This window comes from Bacillus rossius, chromosome 11, assembly GCF_032445375.1.
Source record: "Bacillus rossius redtenbacheri isolate Brsri chromosome 11, Brsri_v3, whole genome shotgun sequence".
NCBI lineage: Eukaryota > Metazoa > Arthropoda > Insecta > Phasmatodea > Bacillidae > Bacillus > Bacillus rossius.
The window spans coordinates 40,710,165-40,730,346 of record NC_086338.1 but is presented as its reverse complement, the minus strand read 5'-3'; the positions used below and the strand labels follow the sequence as shown (position 1 = coordinate 40,730,346).

The window sequence follows — 20,182 nt, the reverse complement described above, 5'->3', positions numbered from 1 at the left end:
GACGATAAAAAAAATTGGCAGAAAGCAGACACTGCACAACATACCTGTACCACTCTGAAGTCTTCTATGCTCTTGAACTTGGAGAGGTATTCCTTGAGTTTGGGATTGACGTGCAGGTTTTTGCTGTGCTTGTAGTACTTCAGGAATGCCCAGAACTTCTCCAGGCCATACAGCTGACCTAGAGGTTGAATAAAGAAATAAAGAAGTCACAATCACCACGCTCGATTTGTGTTTCCAGCACGAGGCTGGCCTTTTTGCATGTCTTTACTGACAATCTCCAAGCTTACTTCTGCTTAGTACCGACATTTCATAAACACTGGACTTTTATCTTAGCTAGCCACTTGTTTGAGAGGATATATAAATATTTTCAGAAACTTTAGAATGTCATGAAACAACACACATATGGTAAAACAGGATTTTGGAAGTGATGGTAAAAAAAGAGGGAGGAAGAAACATTCAATTACATAATTGTTAAACAACAAGAATACAGCAAAATCTTGAGAAATACCTACTTTCAGTCAAAGAAAAATTTTACACTGAAGGCCTTGCTCATATTTGAGATACTGTAAGTGGGGTTAGAACCAACACTATCATGAACAACGAACAATTAGAGAAGTCCGTCCCCTGAAGTCACTTCGACAAACGATGAAATGTCCTGTTGAAACTGTCGCTGAGCTACATCCTTTCTGTTGCAGATGTTGCACTGCCCATCTTGCAATACTACTTCTAATCCAGCGATTGTGCGAATATTAGCGCAACACAAAAAAAAATACTGTACTGCAGAAATATACGTTTCACATTTTTTCAGTAACATATTATTTTATAAGTAAATCTAAAAAAAAACATTAAACAAATTTTGGTTGATATCTAAGTATATCGGTATTAAGGAGGTTTATTCTGTTCCAAATAGACCTGTGCAAATATTTGAATTTTCGGATACCACCAGAAGTAGGAAAAAATAATATAAATTTAACTACCATGGACTAAAACACCACAAAACACGGACACTATATTGAGATGGGCATTGAAAGAAGTAATCGTCATAGTTTTAACAGTCATCAGTCACAATCAATCTAACACCATGTGATACAGAAGCAGTTTACTAAATGTATATATTTTTGATGAAACGGACATACGACTCAAAAGTAAATAAATAAACATAAATAATGGTTTAAGATGCAATATGAAATGAGTGAAAATTATGTTTATAATATTAATAAACAAATATACAATTTACCTGGCTGCTGTTAAAAACGAAAACCCATGAATAATAGGGTTTAAATATATAAATATGAGCTCATTCAATCACTAATTTGCGAGTACAAAATTTTAAAAAAAGATTCTTATTTTTCATAAAATAGATGTCTTTCATTGTATTTTGTGGTTCACGAAAATTTTCCAGAGTAACAGGTTGTGGAAAAAAAAGACAAATAGGAAGTGAAATTAAAGGTATGTTGGTTTGGTTAAGTTAAGTTTCCTGCAGATTTAAAAACAATTATTTCAATATTTTAATATTTAAAAAAAAACACACCTTTCACTTAAGTAACATTCGTCTAATTTTCCAAACTTGTTATATGACGAGAAAAATTTTTTATTGTGCGATTCCTAATTCTCGTTCTTACTATTCAAATTTGATTTTAAAAAAAAACTTATATTTGCACAGGCCTAGTTCCAAGTCATTCTTTTATGTTTACATGAACAGGTTGTACACACAAATGTGTGATAAAATTTAAGAACATTTTCAGGACTTTCGTGAGCTGCAGACTCCCCTGTCCTTTTCCAAAAATCGAAACCACAAACGACCAGTAGACAAAAAACAAGGAGGCTCACCGGACTCGTAGTCCGCGACGGTCTCCTCCTGGAAGTTCTGGTACACCTCCGGCCGGAACTTCTTCTCCAGGCCGTAGCTGAAGAAGCGGAACAGGCACTCCAGGCCGTACCTGAAGCCCTCCTTCGCGTCCTCCACCGCCAGCGACTTGAACTCCTCGTACATCTTGCGGTTGAAGTTCTCGCGCAGGAAGAACGACCAGAAGCGGAACAGCGTGTTCATCTCCTGGGACTGGCCCATCCCGAGTCTCTTGCGCTCTGCACACAAACAAACAAAAAATAGGGGGGGGGGACATAATTCACAAACAAAAATAGGGGGACGACGACGACGACATAATTCACACAATTTTCTTGGGGAGAAAAAAAAAGTACATGACAATAACTGCAAAGAGAATATACAGAAAATACTCATTCTTTCTGATATATTAGCAAAAAAAAATAATAACCATAAAACAGAATCAATTAATACCACCCATTTAGACATCTAAAAGACATGTGATACATCATTTATGCTGGTAGCCTGAAGGTAAGACTGTGAATGAGTTATCTTGTGAATGTTCACACGTATATTTAAACTAGTTTAATTCGTAAAACCCAAACTAAAATACAAAATACTATGCAAAGCTTTAAAAGTCTAATACATTTAAAAAGTTCATTACTTTACAGACAATAAAAAAAATATTTTTAAAATATAAAGACAACCCATCTGTTCTTGGCCACCACATTATTTGCCAGTAATTATGAATATATTCAATTGTACAACGTAATACTAACTTATACGTGGATGGATACGTTATCATTTTAATTATTAATATAAATAAATTAATTGCTACAACACTGTGAGGGCTCACACTCTTAATAACACAAAAAGTAAGTACATATTGCTTGTACAGGTATAAACTCAGCCCACAATAGTGACCTCTTTTACCAAAGAAGAAATATCATTGGATGGATCAGTGAGAGAGTAAAATGAGTTTTGGGGTTCTGGACAGTAGATCTCTTTAAGACTAAAAAGTCAGATTTGGTGTGTGTGTGTGTGTTTTTTTGGACATAAGAAACGAACTGTATATATTGCACACACACATAAATAAATAAATAAATAAATAAATAAAACAACACTAGCCGTGTGCCCGATGTGAATGTATTTGATCCTCATTTTTGATGAACTACCAAAATGCTGAACACCTGACTACTGTTTATAAACAGAAGCTTAACACCGATTTACATATTTCCAACTTCAAAAATGACAAACTTCCACATAAAATATCTAAATATCATCCTCTTTAGAGTTTTATTAAAAAAATCTGTTAAGTTTTTAGCATACATGTACTATTTCTGGTCTTATTCTCTCCCCTCGACTTAAACGAAGATAAACGCACAAAACGCACGGAGAAGACGCTGACGCCAGTTGAGGCCGGAAGGGGCTCACCTTTGAGGCAGCGCGAGTGGTACTTGTGGTAGACCTCCTGCGTGAAGTTGTTCTCCTTGAGCAGCGAGTGGGACGGGTGCTGGAACGTGGGCAGGCTCTGCGGGGTGCCCCCGAAGCTGCCCGTCAGGTAGCCCGTCTCGTTCGGGCTCGTTCCTGCGCTGCTCCTGTCGGCCAGAACCCACGACCATCGCTCCAGCAAACCAGCCAGGTTCATCGGACAGAAGGAAATAAAATGAAAGCCAGGCTGAGAACTGAGCTGCCTGGATTCAACAGAAACTCACTGCTCTAATTTTAACATTCTTTTTTTCATGTAAAACAAAAACTAATTTTTTTTACTAGTCAAACCTCGATAATACAAACTTAAACCATAATTTTATCACTTTGCAATGATGAAGCTTGTATTAACCATACTATTACAAAATTTAATCAAAATTAAAAATACTTTTCTTGTTTAGGAGATGCATAACACACCTAAAAAAAAATTGAATACGGTCCAAGTAAACTTGCACACAATTTTATACAGCACCTTTTTTTAAATTTTTTCTCCATATTTTCTATAAATTTTAAAATACAATTTTAGGATAGCTACATATGCGCCTTAAAAAAATTTTTTTTACTGTAAAATCTTTTTAAAGGATTTAAGACAGAAGGATAAAGCTACAACAATTATCACTATTATTTTGGAAGAATAAAATTTCTGAACTATTTTCCCCAACCTACAATGAACCAAAGCAACAGCATCTGTATTATTTGGGTTGAATTTCACATTGTTTATCATTGGAACAAAAACAACTTTGTATTATATAATAACCATACTTTTGTATTAAATAAATTACATAGCACTATAACTCCTATGTAATTTCCTGAGCCTGTGAAAACACTTTGTATAAATGAGAGGTTTGTATTAACAGAATTTTTATCAATGAATTTTCACTGTAGTAAGTAGGAACAAAATTATATGGTGAACTGTGATAAAAATAAAATAATACAGAAAAACCTGACAAAACACCACATACCACTGAAATGCAAATTAATACACCATGTAATCTTGTCGCTAGTATTTATAGGTAAATTTAATTTACATATAATTTTAACAATTACCACGTAGAGAATTTATATTTTAACATAAAATTTATTTTCTGCAAAATTTTGTAACACGATTATGACTACAACACGAAACAACTCATTTTTACAATTTATTAATTTGTAGAACTATCCCTATCTCTTCCATTTCAGTTACAATTAAGAACTTTGTGTTCCTAATGTTGGTGGATCAGAAAGCAAAGAGACAAAATAGACCTAGCTCTCTGAATAAAAGCACTAAGCCACCATTACACTTTAGCACGATTTCTACACCTGCCAGCCAAACAGATTAGCATGGCAGGCTCTAGTTCATGCATGTTTCAACATTATATCACATAATTCAGTTTAACTAATCATCAGAATTACTGCCAAGTGCCTGATGTTTATTTTATTTTCCTAGCTTACAGTAAGATAAAATATCAAATTCTATATTAGTCCTAATACATACACACGCATTACAGTTTTTATTTATGGCACAAAGTGTCTATTATTTACAAAGTGGTACTATTATTTACAGTTGAAAGTGGTGTTATTTTTTAATATTTATTTTATTTATTTACCATAATCTAAAACCAATTTTATATATATTTTAAAAATACAAGTAGAGTTTTTCAATTTATACGGCACTAAGGTTTATCAAAGTCACTACCAGCAGTACAAAGAAACAATGACATTTACATATATTTTTAAATTGCAATAAAACAACATAACTGTAAATTATGCTAAATAATGCAAAATTGTTATCTTTTGGAAATTTTATTCGGTAGAACGAAAACTTAATCAAATTCTAATGGTTACTTTTAAAGCTTGTAGAGTGATAATGAATTGAATATTATATATTGTGTTACCGGAGGCTTGGTATACAAGTAAAACCTCTAACGAAAATAGCAAAAAAATTAAGATGCGTGTGGGTCAACAGAACGTACGTTCTTTGTTTTTGGGTTGAAGGAGCCTAAATTTTTTTTTTGGATAAGAAATAAAAGTACAAAGTAAAGTAAAATATAAATTGGCAGGATCATTAACTTAAAACACCTACAATGATGACTATTACTACGATGAAAACAACAACATTAATAATAATAATAACAATAATAATAATAATAGCACTGCTTAATTAATCACTATTTTTTTTCTTTACATCTTTGATGAACCTTAACCTTTCCTTGCACTCGCAATTTTGAAATGCCGAGCCATGAACACAGGTTTAATGAACATCAGCAGGCAGTATATCGAAATTAACAGTGCAGGTTTCTTTCCTTTATACACGTCGATTACCAGTGCTGGACACAGGCCGAGGAGTTATGAAATATTTGAAAACATCAGAAGATATTCTCGAAACTAAATAAATTTTAATATTTGCCAAACATAACCTTAAATCGTAATTTCTGAAGATCCATTCGTAAAAGTGTAGCTGTGGAAAAAAATCCCTATTACGAATAATTCATAATTGTTGGCATATCTGCCTATAATAAGGCACCATCACAACATGTACATTTTTCAATACATATTTACTAACTTGCATAAGCACCCCAATTAATTCCAGAATATTGCAATCGAGAATTTGGTTACACAATGTTCGTGGAACAGACGGCAGAGAGACAAATTAGATTTAGCTCTCTGAATAAAAGCACTGAGACACCATTACACTTTAGCATGATTTCTACACCTGCCAGCCAAACAGAGTAGCATGGCAGGCTCTAGTTCATGCATATTTCAACATGATATCACATAAGTCAGTTCAGCTAATCAACAGAATTATTGCCAAGTGCCAAATGTTTATTTTATTGCCATAAAACATGAAATTTTGTATTTGTTGAAGAAATACATACAGGAAATCCTGTACATATGTATTAGATGAGTTTTAGAATTGTCATAATCTTAAATTGTAAATTCTGAAGAACCATTCGTAAAAGCGTAGTTGTGGAAAAATATTCCTATTACGAATGATTCATAATTGTGGGCATGTCTGCCTATAATAAGACACCATTACAACATGTACATATTTAATACATATTTAATATCTCGCATAAGCAGTTAAGCACCCTAATTCATTCCATAAAATTGCAATCGAGAATTTGTATACACATTGTTCGTGGAACAGAAGGCAGAGAGACAAATTAGATTTGGCTCTCTGAATAAAAGCACTGAGACACCATTACACTTTAGCATGATTTCTACACCTGCCAGCCAAACAGAGTAGCATGGCAGGCTCTAGTTCATGCATATTTCAACATGATATCACATAAGTCAGTTCAGCTAATCAACAGAATTACTGCCAAGTGCCAAATGTTTATTTTATTGCCATAAAACATGAAATTTTGTATTTGTTGAAGAAATACATACAGGAAATCCTGTACATATGTATTAGATGAGTTTTAGAATTGTCATAATCTTAAATTGTAAATTCTGAAGAACCATTCGTAAAAGCGTAGTTGTGGAAAAAAAATCCTATTATGAATGATTCATAATTGTGGGCATATCTGCCTATAATAAGGCACCATCACAACATGTATATATTTAATACATATTTAATTCTCACATAAGCAGTTAAGCACCCTAATTCATTCCAGAATTTTGCAATCGAGAATTTGGTTACACAATGTTCGTGTAACAGAAGGCAGAGGGACAAATTAGATTTAGCTCTCTGAATAAAAGCACTGAGACACCATTACACTTTAGCATGATTTCTACACCTGCCAGCCAAACAGAGTAGCATGGCAGGCTCTAGTTCATGCATATTTCAACATGATATCACATGTCAGTTCAGCTAATCAACAGAATTACTGCCAAGTGCCAAATGTTTATTTTATTGCCATAAAACATGAAATTTTGTATTTGTTGAAGAAATACATACAGGAAATCCTGTACATATGTATTAGATGAGTTTTAGAATTGTCATAAACACAAAGAGTAATTTCTGAAGAACCATTCATAAAAACGTAGTTGTGGAAAAAAAATCGTATTACGTGTGATTCATAATTGTGGGCATGCCTGCCTATAATAAGGCACCATCACAACATGTATATACAGTATTTAATACATATTTAATTCTCACATAAGCAGTTAAGTACCCTAATTCATTCCATAAAATTGCAATCGAGAATTTGTATACACAATGTTCGTGTAACAGAAGGCAGAGAGACAAAACATATTTAGCTCTCTCAATAAAAGCACTGAGACACCATTACACTTTAGCATGATTTCTACACCTGCCAGCCAAACAGAGTAGCATGGCAGGCTCTAGTTCATGCATATTTCAACATGATATCACATAAGTCAGTTCAGCTAATCAACAGAATTACTTCCAAGTGCCAAATGTTTATTCTATTGCCATAAGACATGAAATTTTGTATTTGTTGAAAATATATATACAGGTAATGTGGTACATATGCATAACTCGAGTTTTAAAATTTTACCTCAATTTACATATCCCCGGAATTTAACTTTTTTCTCCGTTCTCCCTGAAAAGTGCGAACTGCTGTAAAACAATATCAATAGCTGCATCTAATAACTACCTTAATCCCTTTGCTAAGGGATCCAAAAGAAGTGCATCTTAGTGGACGCAGCCATCTTATTTTTGCTTCCGAATTCTCACAAGGAATTCATCGGCATCCCTACATGCGTCCAGTAAAACAGAGATTTCTAAGGATGCGACACACACATCCACTAATGCGACCCTACATCCATTCCTAGGGGTAGTCAAATTTCGTTAATGACGAAATAGCGAAATTTTAAAAAAATCACTTGCACATGATGTGTAATACAAATAACCTTACTTGGTAGTGATAAGACGTTAATATACTGCATTTCGTTTTAACGAAATTTGCTGTGATGCGCGAAATCCGTAGTTTTTCACGAAATATGACGAAATCACGATATTTGCGCGAAATTAACCTTTTTTATCGCGAAAAATCACGTTGAATCATTCTGGAACCTGCACATAACGTTTATTATTACAAGAGGTTATATGTGAGATGCCATCTTTGCTTTGCTTTTCTCTATCACCCATAGAGTAGAGTGTGGCAATAAACATCATCACTTTAGCTACTGGTGGACAAATCACAGATGGCATTGGTAGTTACGAGTGTCGAAATGTTCTATGATTTTATTTTCACGAGTGCGTGTCTGTCGAGTTAAAGTTCTTTATTTCCGAGTGGATGTGATAAGTATCTCGCATTCTATGATCATTTTCCGTTAAAGTTTTTGTGGCATGTTGGTCATATTACCGTGGTCACTATGGATATAAACATATAAAATGCCGAAAGTTGTGTTTTCGAAAGAGCTAAAGAATATTACGACGAAGTATTTTACGTGTTCAGTAAAGAAAAAGGCATCATGATGTGCAAATCGACTGTTAAAAACACTGTAAATTTCGAGCATCGCACAAGGTGAACAAAGATAGGTGTCAAGCATCGGGTTCTGGAACTAAGCGTCAAGTTACTCTAGAACCATATATTTCACGTATGAAAACTATTACATCCAGACGTACGCCTACTCAGTCTCCGTCGTGGCACACGTTCCTACGAGACGTAGAAGGCCATAAAACGACAAAAATCACATTATTTTGCCGACCACAAATGCGTCTGGTGACGCCATCGTCAATAGGCCTTAACTCACTCTTTGTTCCTTTCTCTGAATCGGCCAAACGCAGTCCATAAAATAGCGTCACTTCCATATTAGCCAATCAAATCATAACTTTCAAAATGCTAATTGTTGTATCTGGGCGTCCTAACTGAGACGACTGTTTATTTTTGTAGTTGTCATGGCAACGCACAAAAATAAATGCCGGTCAAGAGTGCCAACATATACATAAACAAATACCGCACACGCAGTTGAGGCGGTGAAAAACGTAAACAAATAAAAAAAAAAACATTACTCTATACTGTTGAATAAGTACAGTGTTTTGATGGGGACTAGTTTGCAGAAAATATATAATAGCTGATTTTCAGAGATAGTCTAAATGGACTTGAGCCACTAACGTTTATTATCAGTTTCCGATTTTTTTTTGTATGTAATCTTGAGAATTTTAATTACAAATGCAGCGTGCTAAATTTTTGATGTACATGTACTTTTAAAACCTTGTTTTTGATCAATTTTGACCAAATAAAACAATAATTCCATCAAGCATATAGTATATGTGTATAAAATTAGAATGACTAAATAGTTATTTTTTCTAAGTAAACAATCTTTTTTTCACTGAAATTTTGCACCGAAATAACTCTTTTTATTCACCGAAATGGGCCTTTTTTATTTACCATTTTTCATTGGCCCTATCCATTCCATTCGGAATTGTGTTTTATTTTGTTTGTATGTAGTATTACTTGAGATTTTTCGCATAAGATTTGTTTAAAACATTCTAAATATAAGTAATAACTCAAAGACTAAAAACCTTAATATAAAATACCAAAAAACGAACTTACACTTACAGAAATATTTAACAATAGAGGTGGATATGATCCCGAAACTTGGGACAAAAGTCAGGAAAGAGACTATTCCCGAACTTGAGGAAAATAATTTTTCCCCTCAGGACAATACTTTGGGAAAACCAATTTTCTTAATAGTAAACATTTCCGGCAAACTAATTTTTGTACTATAAAAACATATGCTTAAGTTTTCGCCACAATCCACATCATGTAACAAACCACAACTTTGCACATGTATTGACCAGACAAAGCACAAAGATATCACATAAACACACACATCAATAAAACATCAGACTAAATTAAGTACTGAAAATGATCAAACATATTTTAAATACTAAATTTTTACTTTTGACTAAGTTAAGTGAACATAATTTCTATGCTGTTACTCCCAATCCCAATCCCAATCCCAATCCAGAAAATCCAATTTCTAGCCCAACCTGAATCCCATTCCGAAGTAAAAATTCCATTCCCATCCACCTCTATTTAATTATAAGTACAGTGAAACCCCTTATTTACGTAACCGTTATTTACGTTTTCCCGTTATTTGCATTATATACTTCAGGTCCCGTTTGGTTCCCAATTAATCCAATACAATACTTTCACGCGAATTACGTCTCAAAAATCGAATCCATCCCGCTATTTACGTCACGTAACAACCATAGTAGGCCTAAACACATTGTGAAAAACGTAACTTTTATAGTCGGCAGTGAACATTTTAAATCGCAAAATAAACATATTTTATAACGTGAAAAGTTGTTTTATTTCTAAACATATAATAATTTAAGCCTACGGGTGTAAAAGTCCGAGTAATTATAGCAGGAGACAATCTAAAATGTACTCGGGAAAAATGTAAACTCACGAATGTATAAACGTTCTGATACTATATTATTTTATGTCACAACTTAGCCGAAATACTGGTACGAGACATAAACTTCACAAGATAAAATGAGCGGAGTCTTGGTAACTGTTTTAAACGTATTTTATAATTTCGGAAGTATTGTACAGTTGATGCATATTTTTTAAACTAACCATTTATTTCTGAGGATCGTAAATAATTAATTATTGGTATCAAGACATCAAGATGAACGTAAACTTGAACACGTCACAGCAGCGAGAAAACTGGTGCGTATACCAATAAACTGGTATTAGAACTGGACAAAACTGGTACACGGGAAATGGAGCTTATATTTTTTCCCGCTAAGCTCGCATCTATTGGCTGGCTGCTGATGGAACGTCACGAGTCTGGGCGGAGCGTTGAGTGAGTTATACTGCGCATGCGCAGCTCAGACAACAGAGAGAGCCAGCCGGCGGCTACGCCGCGCCATAACAGCTGATTGAGTACGATGACCTTTCTCCGCGCACGGCGCGCTATTGACGGTAAATTTCCAATTTGCGGCCCTTTTTTTAAATTTTTTTTACTGTGGTGCAATGCGTATGTGTAATGTAGCCCGCATTTGTTATGAACGCTGCAGGATGCGACTGTATTTTAATTAACTTTAACGTATTTCTTACTTTTCCCTTTATTTACACTTTCCCGCTTTTTACACTTTTTTACTTTGTCCCCATGAAAAGTGCAAATAAGGGGTTTTGCTGTATTTTTAATATTTTGAGATTCATAAAATTTTTTTATTTTATTCACTGACATTTATAACTCACGCTACATTAATTTTTTTTAAATTGGTTGTTGTCATTTATGATTTGCTGAAAATGCATAGATATAATGACTCAAACTACGTGCACTATAGTACGACCAACTGAAAAAAGGCGGTGCTAGTAGTAAAAACATTCAGATACTATCCATCTATTAGAAATGTATCCTCTACAGTGTGGCCGAATTTGCTGAGGGATGTAAGAATGTGTATCCTATTGACTTATCCCTATGTATTTGGATACAGCTAATAATAATACAGAGTAATTTATCTAGAATAAGTAAATGATGATTCTATAACTTGTAAAGATCACCGAGCATTCATTTTATTGTGCAATGAATACTAATGCAATTAAAAAATGCATAAAAAAATTCATTACTATTTCAAAATTTCTAAGTACGGTGAGGTATTGTTTAAATTTTTAAATAATTTTAATACCAAAAAAGGTTGTGCCAGGCAAATTCAATAATTAATTAAGATGGTTACGGGGGTCTGCGAGTACTCGAAAATTATGAATTCGATTCGACATTTTGAATTTAATAATTTATAAAATTATTTGTCATTATAGAGGCAAAAATCGACTCTTGCCGATTCGCTCTAGTGAGTAAATCATGTCCAGGCAAAGCGAGTTCGTATTAGCGGGACTCTACTGTACTTCTATTATCCATTTTTTTTTGACGTGACGTCTAATAAATCAATGAACGCCAGCTGCACGCACGATAAAGTGTCCCGTTACGCACATTGTCCCAGTACGCTTTGTCCCGTTACGCTCATTGTACGCTTGCGCCGCACCTATCTCTCTTCCGCTCGATTGGCCTAAGAATCTACTATTATATCAAATAGGTTAAAGCGGGCTTTTAAAAAGTAGCTTTTAAATTTAGTACTTTAACTAAACTATCATTTCATCAATGTTTTGTTGTGACGTTGTCACGTTAAAACTATCGTCCGTAAACCGACTTCACAGAGGACCAATTTTTTTTTTTTTAAATATTCCTTCACAAACATTTGCAAGCGGTACGAAAGCGAGAGTGAACCCCGGCGACGGGCCTCACCCCACGGAGCTGGTGCGCGGGCGGTGCTCCCGCACGTCCATGATCCAGCCCACGTGGTGCTCCACGGGCGGGTTGCTGCTGTGCCGGGTCTTGCGCTTGCGCAGGGCGCTCGCGTCCAGCGGCACGGCGTCCTTCACCACCGGGTAGAAGCGCGGCACGTGCCTGTGGTGCTGCCTCACCGGGTGGTGGTGGGTGTCGGCCGACTCCTGCGGTATGCGCACCTGAAGGGACGGTCCCAGCTACGGTCACCACGCTTGCACTACAGATAACCGGGTTGCAAGCATTCCAAAAAAAAAAATTTCTATTCAAAATTGCATTAACCGCACATTCCTCCCCGTTTCACAAAACTGAATCGAAACTTAATAGTTTATAGCTGCAATGACGCCCCAGCGACGCGGAGGAACGGCATAAGACCCGACGAGAACTATTTGCAGATTGGCACTGCTGAACACGATGGCCGCCACAGTGGCGCCACTCGCGATCGATGGCGCCAAATTCAAATATCCAAACCACCACCACACATTCTAGCACTATGCCCAAACAACACTCCCAACATTTAAAATAGAATTTTTTTTTGACATTAGTTCTCAGATACAGCAAGCGGAACCAACCAGTTAAAAATAAATTGAAATATGAAAAAGGGAGTAACATGTATAGAGTTAAGATGATTTATTCAGAAATTTCGATTTATTTTCTTCGACATGCTAGTACATGTACATGTTTTCTCGGTATAAAAATTAATCTTTGGTTATAATTTATATTTTCCTCATTTTCATTTTACTTTATCTTTCATCAATTTTTCTTAGACTGTGAAGTGTTAAAAACACATTTTAACTACTCTATGTTTAAATTTGATTTAATAAAAAAAAGATTTAATACTCCTGAATAGTTTGATATTATATTAAAATTTTATGTGAATATTTATAGATACAAAAAAAAAAAACAATCTACAGCAGCCTATTACAACTCTATCTAAACCAAAATAAAGAGCTATTTTATTTGTGCTTAATGTCTCATAAAAAGTGAAGCCATCCGAAGAATTAACACATAGGAAAATAACAGATAGGAAATATGAGAGAAGGAATCCTCAATGGCATATACAGTAGAACCCCGATTTTGCGAACACGGATTTAACGAAAACAGCGATTTAACGTAAAGGTTTTCAGGAACCAACAAAAATCACCAATTTATTAAAATAATAATATAGATTTCCAAAAAATTCAAGTAAATAGTAATGGAATCTTATTAAAAAATACACTCTGTGGTGTCAGTAATAGAATGGAGGTACTAAATATTAATATGTGCCTTTGCATCATCTGTCCAAATACGAAAAAATAAAATTTTTTTTTTCAAATTGCTTAAAAGCTGCGGGCGCTGTAACTGAATTGCGTAGGTGCGTGCCATTGCGCGCGCCTGGATAGATAGACTGTCCGCGACACATGACGTCATGAAGGGTTTCTTTGTCCGCATCCCCCTCCCCCTCCAATGCCTGGCTTGACTCACCACGTTATCTTCCAAACACGCCCGCATAGTAATAGTGCTAGCCAATAATCACACGTTTCCAAATATTCCCTTTCCCATCCTCCAGGTTTTTTCAACTTGTGACACGTCACACCAATACGCCATTATCATTATTCTCTAGATGTGTAAAAGTAACGAAAAAAAGTGTACCCGTATGTATTCGTTACTATAACAATTAGTACTCGTTACTATTGTATCGTTACGTTACTCGTTACTTCTGAAACCGCATTAAAAAGCTATGTTATGTTGCACCAACGAATCGAGTCGTATTGCGTACGCGTACATTATGACGTCGCGTAAATAATAATAAATAGAATATACACAATTAACAATATTTGATAATTAACAGTTTTTGTTAACCAAGAAACAATTAAATCTCATTAATGCGGCTTTTTTATATTATCTCTTTTAAGATAATAACAAAAAAAAACGTGAAAATACGCGATAATAAAAAACAAAAACATACATATTTCTAATTTGTAAACAATACTTTCTTACGTTGTTTCTATTCCAATCTCAAACTTTGTCTACACACACAATACCTTTAATAAACAGTAAAAAACTGACGACGAATTTCCAAATTATACTTTACTTAATAAACAAACATCGTTCTTTGTAACGCAAATTCATCGAATATGCGCGCGCATGCGTAAAACATACAAAAAATGCGAGTAACGAGATGCAGCCGTGCTTCGTTACTCGTTACTAGATGGCGCACCCGTTACTCAGTACCGAATACATACGGTTTGCTACAGCTCTATCATTCTCAGTAAGAGCTTTGTGCGCGGTGTTTAGTTTTTGGAATACTTTTTTATAAGTGCTGCGCAGCTCAGCGAACAAAGAGAGTCAGCCGGCGGCTACGCCGCGCCGTAATAGCAGCTGACCGAGTACAATGACCTTTCTCCGCGTACGGCGCGCTATGGACGGTAAATTTCCATCTATTTGCGGCCTTTTTTTTTAAATTTTTTACTGTGACGCAATGTGTATGTAGCTCGTTTTTGTTATAAACGCTGCAGGTTGCGACTGTATTTTAATAAACTTTAACGTATTTCTTATACTTTACATATTTTTAAACTTTTTTTTATGCCTCATTTTTCACGGTTTCTAAAAATCTGTATGTACGACCGAGGTGTACGTACGAACCGGGGGCCGTACGAGCGAGATCAAAAAGTTTGAAGATGGAATGTTGACGAAGTCTGAGATGGCACGGCAGCACAAGATACCAGCGTCGACCCTGTCTACGATATGGAAACGTAGGTACGCGATTATGAGTGCGGGGGTCATTGAAAATCGGTAAATCGGATTTAACGAAACATCGATTTAGAGTAAACATTTTCGGTAACCGTAGCACTTCGTTAAATCGGGGTTCTACTGTATGTAGTACGCAACCATGTAAGCATTGGCCTGGAGTTGTTTCGGGAAAACATCGGAAAACAGTTATCAGGATTGAAGGAGCAAGTTTTTAACACGGATCCTCTGAAAAGAGAGTTCATCGACCACATCACCTCGCTCCGTCAACAGACCAATTACTGAATGCAGCTACCAGAGCTGTTTAACTTGAAGTGCTGAAACCAATTACTGTTTTGAGAAATAGAAGTACAAACACATCAAAATCTATATGTAGTTTAATATTAATCTAATGTTTTTGACATAATTTTATGGATGTAGGTGGTTTGTCTTTGTGTGTATTCTTAGACACTGATGTTGTTAAACATAATGATAAATAATATGAGACTGGAGCATCGATGGTCATGACAGATTGGGAGAAACAAAAGTAGTATGATAAAATTTGCAGGTTCACTGAAAAATTCAAGTCACAAAATATCAGGGTCAACCCTACATGGAAGGAGTCAAGCCCGGATCGTCTCCGTGGCAGTGAGCTTACCGGTTGACCACACAGCAAATAAGATCCGACAACCACATCCCGCGGGGAACTGTACCTTCTTGGGCGCCTTGTCAGCCTCCTTCGCCTCCACTTCGACCTCGTCCTCCTCCCCGGACGCCAGCGAGTGCGCCAGCGAGGAAGGGGGCGGGGGAGGCACCTCGGGGTTCGTCTTGTGAGGGGCCCGCGGGGCTATCTTCTCGAACACTTCCTGGGTTATGATGTTGACCGTCTTGTAGCTGCCGGACAGCTGCACCTGTAGCAGCATTCAGGCTCGCAGTTTGAAGGCTGAACGTGAACACCAAGAGTCAACAATCAGTGTGTATTATCTAAATCAATAATGGCCAATTTCACTCTTCCAAGAGCCATATATCATTCTTGAAAGTAATCAGAGTACCAAATACTTATTAATTAATAATAAATGTATTACAGCAATTATTTAAAGTCTATTAATCTCTTGAGTGAAAAATAAATGCATTATTGATCATGTCACAAAGAAACAAAAATATTACTCTTAAAAATATTAAAAAAAACTAAAAAAAAAAACAACAACTAAAATCTATGAAGATTAACCACTAAAAAAAACACATTTACTTAAAATAAAAACATCATGGCTTGCATAACAATGTCAGCTGACAACTTAAATGTATGCAAACAGCCAAACACAGACATCTTATATGAGACAGTACATATAATTTATAATATTTATTTGCTAAAATATTCTTCAAATGGGCCATGTAAAAATATGCTTTACCCGTGTCTGAATCCTGTACTAACATTAAATATGGAGAAGAAAAAAATGTACTGGCAACAAAACAAAAAAGTTAAGCTTTACATAAATAATGTACACAACTACAAAGCTTCTTACACCATTTGACAAACTGGCAAGCATTTTAGGAACCAAAGTCTGCAGAAAGACTCGGAACATCACTTACTCTTTCTTGCTGTGACCACAGATCCTCCTCGTAGTAGCTGAGCCCGTCGTTGACGGCTTGAGCCAATTCCTGAGTGATCTTTACACGGGTCGTCCAATCGCCGGTTCGGTCGTGTCCTTCGTGCTTAGGGTAGCGCGATGACTGGGACGTCTGCTTCACAATCAGCAGGTTGTTTATCTCGCGGTCGCTCAGTTCGTAGTCCGAGTCCTCATCTTCCGACCTACGATAAGATGGAATTCAAAAATATCCAGTGAAAAGATTTTCCAGTAAAATAATAAATTCATATAAAACAAATAAATACATGAAAGTTTAATTGAATTTCCTATCGGCTGAGAACATACCAACAGCAGACAGTATTAAAGGCATATCCAAAGCAATCAACAGTCTTAAAGTTGTGCAGAGGTATGTCACAAACTATTTAAGGATGACAAACTTGTGTTTTAAATCTGCCTTATCATTTGTTGTAAAGCATCAAAATTATAGAGATAAACAAAATTGTAAGGTTGCAATTTTACATCCAAACTACAGAAAATCTGCATAAGTCATGGTTAAAAAACTGAGTTATAGTAATTTTTTTTAAATAAGCAGTAAAATACTGGTTATCATACAATTAAAAACACCTAACAATCACAATACTAGTCTCCAATGTGTGAGGCATTAGCGGATCAACTTTCCAGCTCGAAGAGCCACAAAACAAAGGAAGGAAAATGGCTGACTACCTCTAAAGAGAAATCTTAAAGCTACAAGCGCTCACTACTCTCGACACATACAAAACTTAAAATATTCGCCAAAACTAATATCAAAACGTAATTTCTGAAGAACTATTAGTAAAAGTGTAGATGTGAAGGAAAATTTTTAATTATTATATACATAATTGTTGGCACGTTTGTTTTCAGCTATTATATAATATGTGGAAAATTAACAGCACCAGAACTGAAAAATATATAGTCCACATTTATAAATCCAGGATTCTTCAGTTCAGCACATTGAGTAATCTGGCACAGATTGAGCAGCTCCCGTCCGGATCTTGACCATCAGGTTGCGCTACTGTGCAATTAGATATCAGAGAAAGTTTTTAAACAGCAATGCTCAACATTACTACTTTTTTTTCTTTCCATTTATATTACAGCAATTTGAAAATATAATTGTGTTGAGAACATACCAATTTTTCTTTGGTATTCCCGTTAAAAACAACATCTATGTTCTATAATTTGGTAAATCACCCAAATGGCTTGGCCGTATTCCTGAATGTGCTGGCAGAAAGAGGTTTTCACTGTCTAAAATAAATCCATATCGTGCTAGGAGCATATTACTTATATATACACACACACACACACAATATCTCCATCTCCACCTCTCTCTCTCTCTATCTCTCTCTACCTCTATCTGTATCTCTCTCTCTCTCTCTCTCTCTCTCTCTCTCTCTCTCTCTCTCTCTCTCTCTCTCTCTCTCGTGCGTGTGTCTATATATAGCTGAACAAATCCCCTGCAATTCCCGATTGAGAACAAAAGCGTGCCCACCAGTCCGTGAAGGTGTTGTGGCGGCCGGACGGCACGGGGGTGTCCAGGTCCTCGTCAAACTGGAAGTCCAGCTCCTCCCGCTCGCTGACGCTGACACGGCGGTCCTCCCTCGCAGCATCCCTGTCCCTCTCCTCCGACTTCCCCTTGTGGGGCGGCTTCATGCGGCGCTTCACCTAGCCAAGCAAACACACAAAAACAGTGAAGCCACCGATTTCACGTTAAAGACAATTTCCTGTTTGATTAAACATTATTAATTTTGGAAATTAAACAATTTTAAAACTTGACATAGGTTTGAAACAGGTAGTAATTAAGAAACATACAATGTTACACCACACAACTAATGAGCTTCATAACTTAGAAAGAAAAAAAAAAAAAAACTTAAAACTGTCATAAATTATAACTATGCAGCTTAGAAACAAGCAAAAACAAATCACATGCACCAGTATTTATTTTTCAGTTTTCTTGTGCTATTTCCAAAAATGAAAATGATTTTGATCATCACATCACACATTTAAAATAAAAAATTTAACCAACAAGATGCAACTGCTGTCACCACGGCCTTTGTAGACTCCTTTACGGGCCACTTGGTCGGGTCCACCTTCGTGCGTACCTGCTCTAACAATGCACAAAAACCTCTACCCCACCTAACTTACGCCTTTGTACACCTTCTCGGTACAGCGTCGGTTCCTAGTGTTCTTCAAGCTGTGGAGTGACAAGTGTCCTGTCATGATGCGACACGGGTTTGAATCAACATTGGCCAAGACCAGCACTCGAGTAGGATCTAACGAGCTTTCGGGCTGAATACCACAAAAAAAAATATGAACACCGCTCACCTCCCTCCATATGTCCTCTTCATCCCTCGCGGAGTCGAAAACCAGCTCCTCCCTGCTGTCGATCTCATCGCCAGGTCGGCTGGCAACATCGACTTCAGACTGGCAGGTTTCAACCTCTGTGACTTTGCTCGGCAAAGGAGACGTTGCAGGCTCGACTGAGACCTCTGTGCTTGGTTCTTCACCAGAGACAGGCTCCTGCACGTCGTCTATCGCAGGAGAGGTTTCGCTTGGCTTCATCTCTTCCACTTGAGCTGCTGCAACAGAAGAGCAGTGTGTCAATTAACATCACACAACTCCATTACTAGACAAAGGTGACCGGCTGCGAAGTAATGGAAATTTCATAAGCTTGAAGGAGTGAAAGCTACTGCATAACCAGGCAAGAACACTAACTAAGACTGATGCATACAAGCGTTTTACACAAATTAAAGTACACAACTATTTCCACACATTATGTAAATAATAATAACCAATCCTAATGATAAAATAAATGCTAAAAAATATATATATATATATATATTGAAACAAAAAATTTGCAAAATTAAATTGATATGTTTAGAAAAATGAACTATGTAAAATATGCTTTACTTGGTAAAACAATATATATCTGCTATGCAATTAAAAAGCTGAAAAAGTGTTAATCCATTTTTAGAAGTAAAAGATGAAACTGTAGATTATTTGATGTTTTAATTCATAACAGAAAAAAATACAAAAACAAAAGAAACAAACAAAGAAAAACTTTTTTTTCACAAGAGGAATAATCTGCTGAATTAAGTGCTGAATAATCATACCCGTTTCTGTGCCATGTAATTTAAACATACTGATAAGTTGTTTTCACAAAAAAAATAATTGCTCAATATAACTAGGCAACATGCGTACCATTATTTTCTTTCACTATATAAAACTGGGCAGCAACGAACTCTGTTCTATGCCTTTTGATTTCTTTCGTGGCAATCGGCATTGCCGTGACGTCGCAGATCCCAGATTTTCTTCCTTCTCATCATTCTACGAGTTGCCCAAACCAGGAAAT

At 36.0% G+C, this 20,182-nt stretch overlaps 1 protein-coding gene across 4 annotated transcripts in view; it reads right to left on the bottom strand.

Annotated features, from left to right (window-relative positions):
- Positions 1–20,182, bottom strand: part of LOC134536855 (la-related protein 1) — a 182,847-nt gene that overhangs the window by 14,489 nt on the left and 148,176 nt on the right. For 3 of the 4 annotated variants that reach the window (XM_063376879.1, XM_063376880.1, XM_063376882.1), the window contains exons 10-17: positions 19,156–19,409; positions 18,323–18,495; positions 16,802–17,021; positions 15,925–16,122; positions 12,464–12,684; positions 3,257–3,420; positions 1,831–2,085; positions 45–178 (exon numbers count right to left, since the gene is read on the bottom strand). In XM_063376879.1, coding sequence (XP_063232949.1) covers positions 45–178; positions 1,831–2,085; positions 3,257–3,420; positions 12,464–12,684; positions 15,925–16,122; positions 16,802–17,021; positions 18,323–18,495; positions 19,156–19,409 — 1,619 coding nt within the window. The remainder of the gene's footprint in view (positions 1–44; positions 179–1,830; positions 2,086–3,256; positions 3,421–12,463; positions 12,685–15,924; positions 16,123–16,801; positions 17,022–18,322; positions 18,496–19,155; positions 19,410–20,182) is intronic. The other variant, XM_063376881.1, reaches the window with a different exon arrangement.